At 56.5% G+C, this 391-nt stretch overlaps 1 protein-coding gene across 1 annotated transcript in view; it reads left to right on the top strand.

Moving 5' to 3' along the window:
* TOMM5 (translocase of outer mitochondrial membrane 5) overlaps positions 1-27 on the top strand; it is a 301-nt gene extending 274 nt beyond the window's left edge. Inside the window, exon 2 of the mRNA XM_010726182.3 lies at positions 4-27. Within this exon, the coding sequence (XP_010724484.1) occupies positions 4-27 (24 nt within the window). The remainder of the gene's footprint in view (positions 1-3) is intronic.
* The last annotated feature ends 364 nt before the right edge of the window (positions 28-391 follow it).

Genomic DNA, 391 nt, shown 5'->3' with positions numbered 1-391 from the left:
CAGAACTGGACACAGTACTCCAGATGAGGCCTTACCAGGGCAGAGTAGAGGGGGAGGATCACCTCCCTCGACCTGCTGGACACGCTCTTCTTAATGCACCCCAGAATGCCATTGGCCTTTTTGGCCACGAGGGCACACTGCTGGCTCATGGCCAACCTGTCGTCCACCAGGACGCCCAGGTCCCTCTCTGCAGAGCTCCTCTCCAGCAGCTCATCCCCCAGCCTGTATTGGTGCATGCAATTATTCCTCCCTAGGTGTAAGACCCTACACTTGCTTTTGTTGAACCTCACCCAGTTTCTTACTGCCCAGCTCTCCAGCCTGTCCAGGTCTCGCTGAATGGCAGCACAGCCTTCAGGCGTGTCAGCCAATCCTCCCAACTTCGTATCATCAG

The sequence above is a fragment of the Meleagris gallopavo genome, chromosome Z (genome assembly GCF_000146605.3).
Source record: "Meleagris gallopavo isolate NT-WF06-2002-E0010 breed Aviagen turkey brand Nicholas breeding stock chromosome Z, Turkey_5.1, whole genome shotgun sequence".
Classification (NCBI taxonomy): Eukaryota; Metazoa; Chordata; class Aves; order Galliformes; family Phasianidae; genus Meleagris; species Meleagris gallopavo.
Note: the sequence above shows the minus strand (reverse complement) of the source record. Positions and strands in the feature narration are given on the sequence as shown.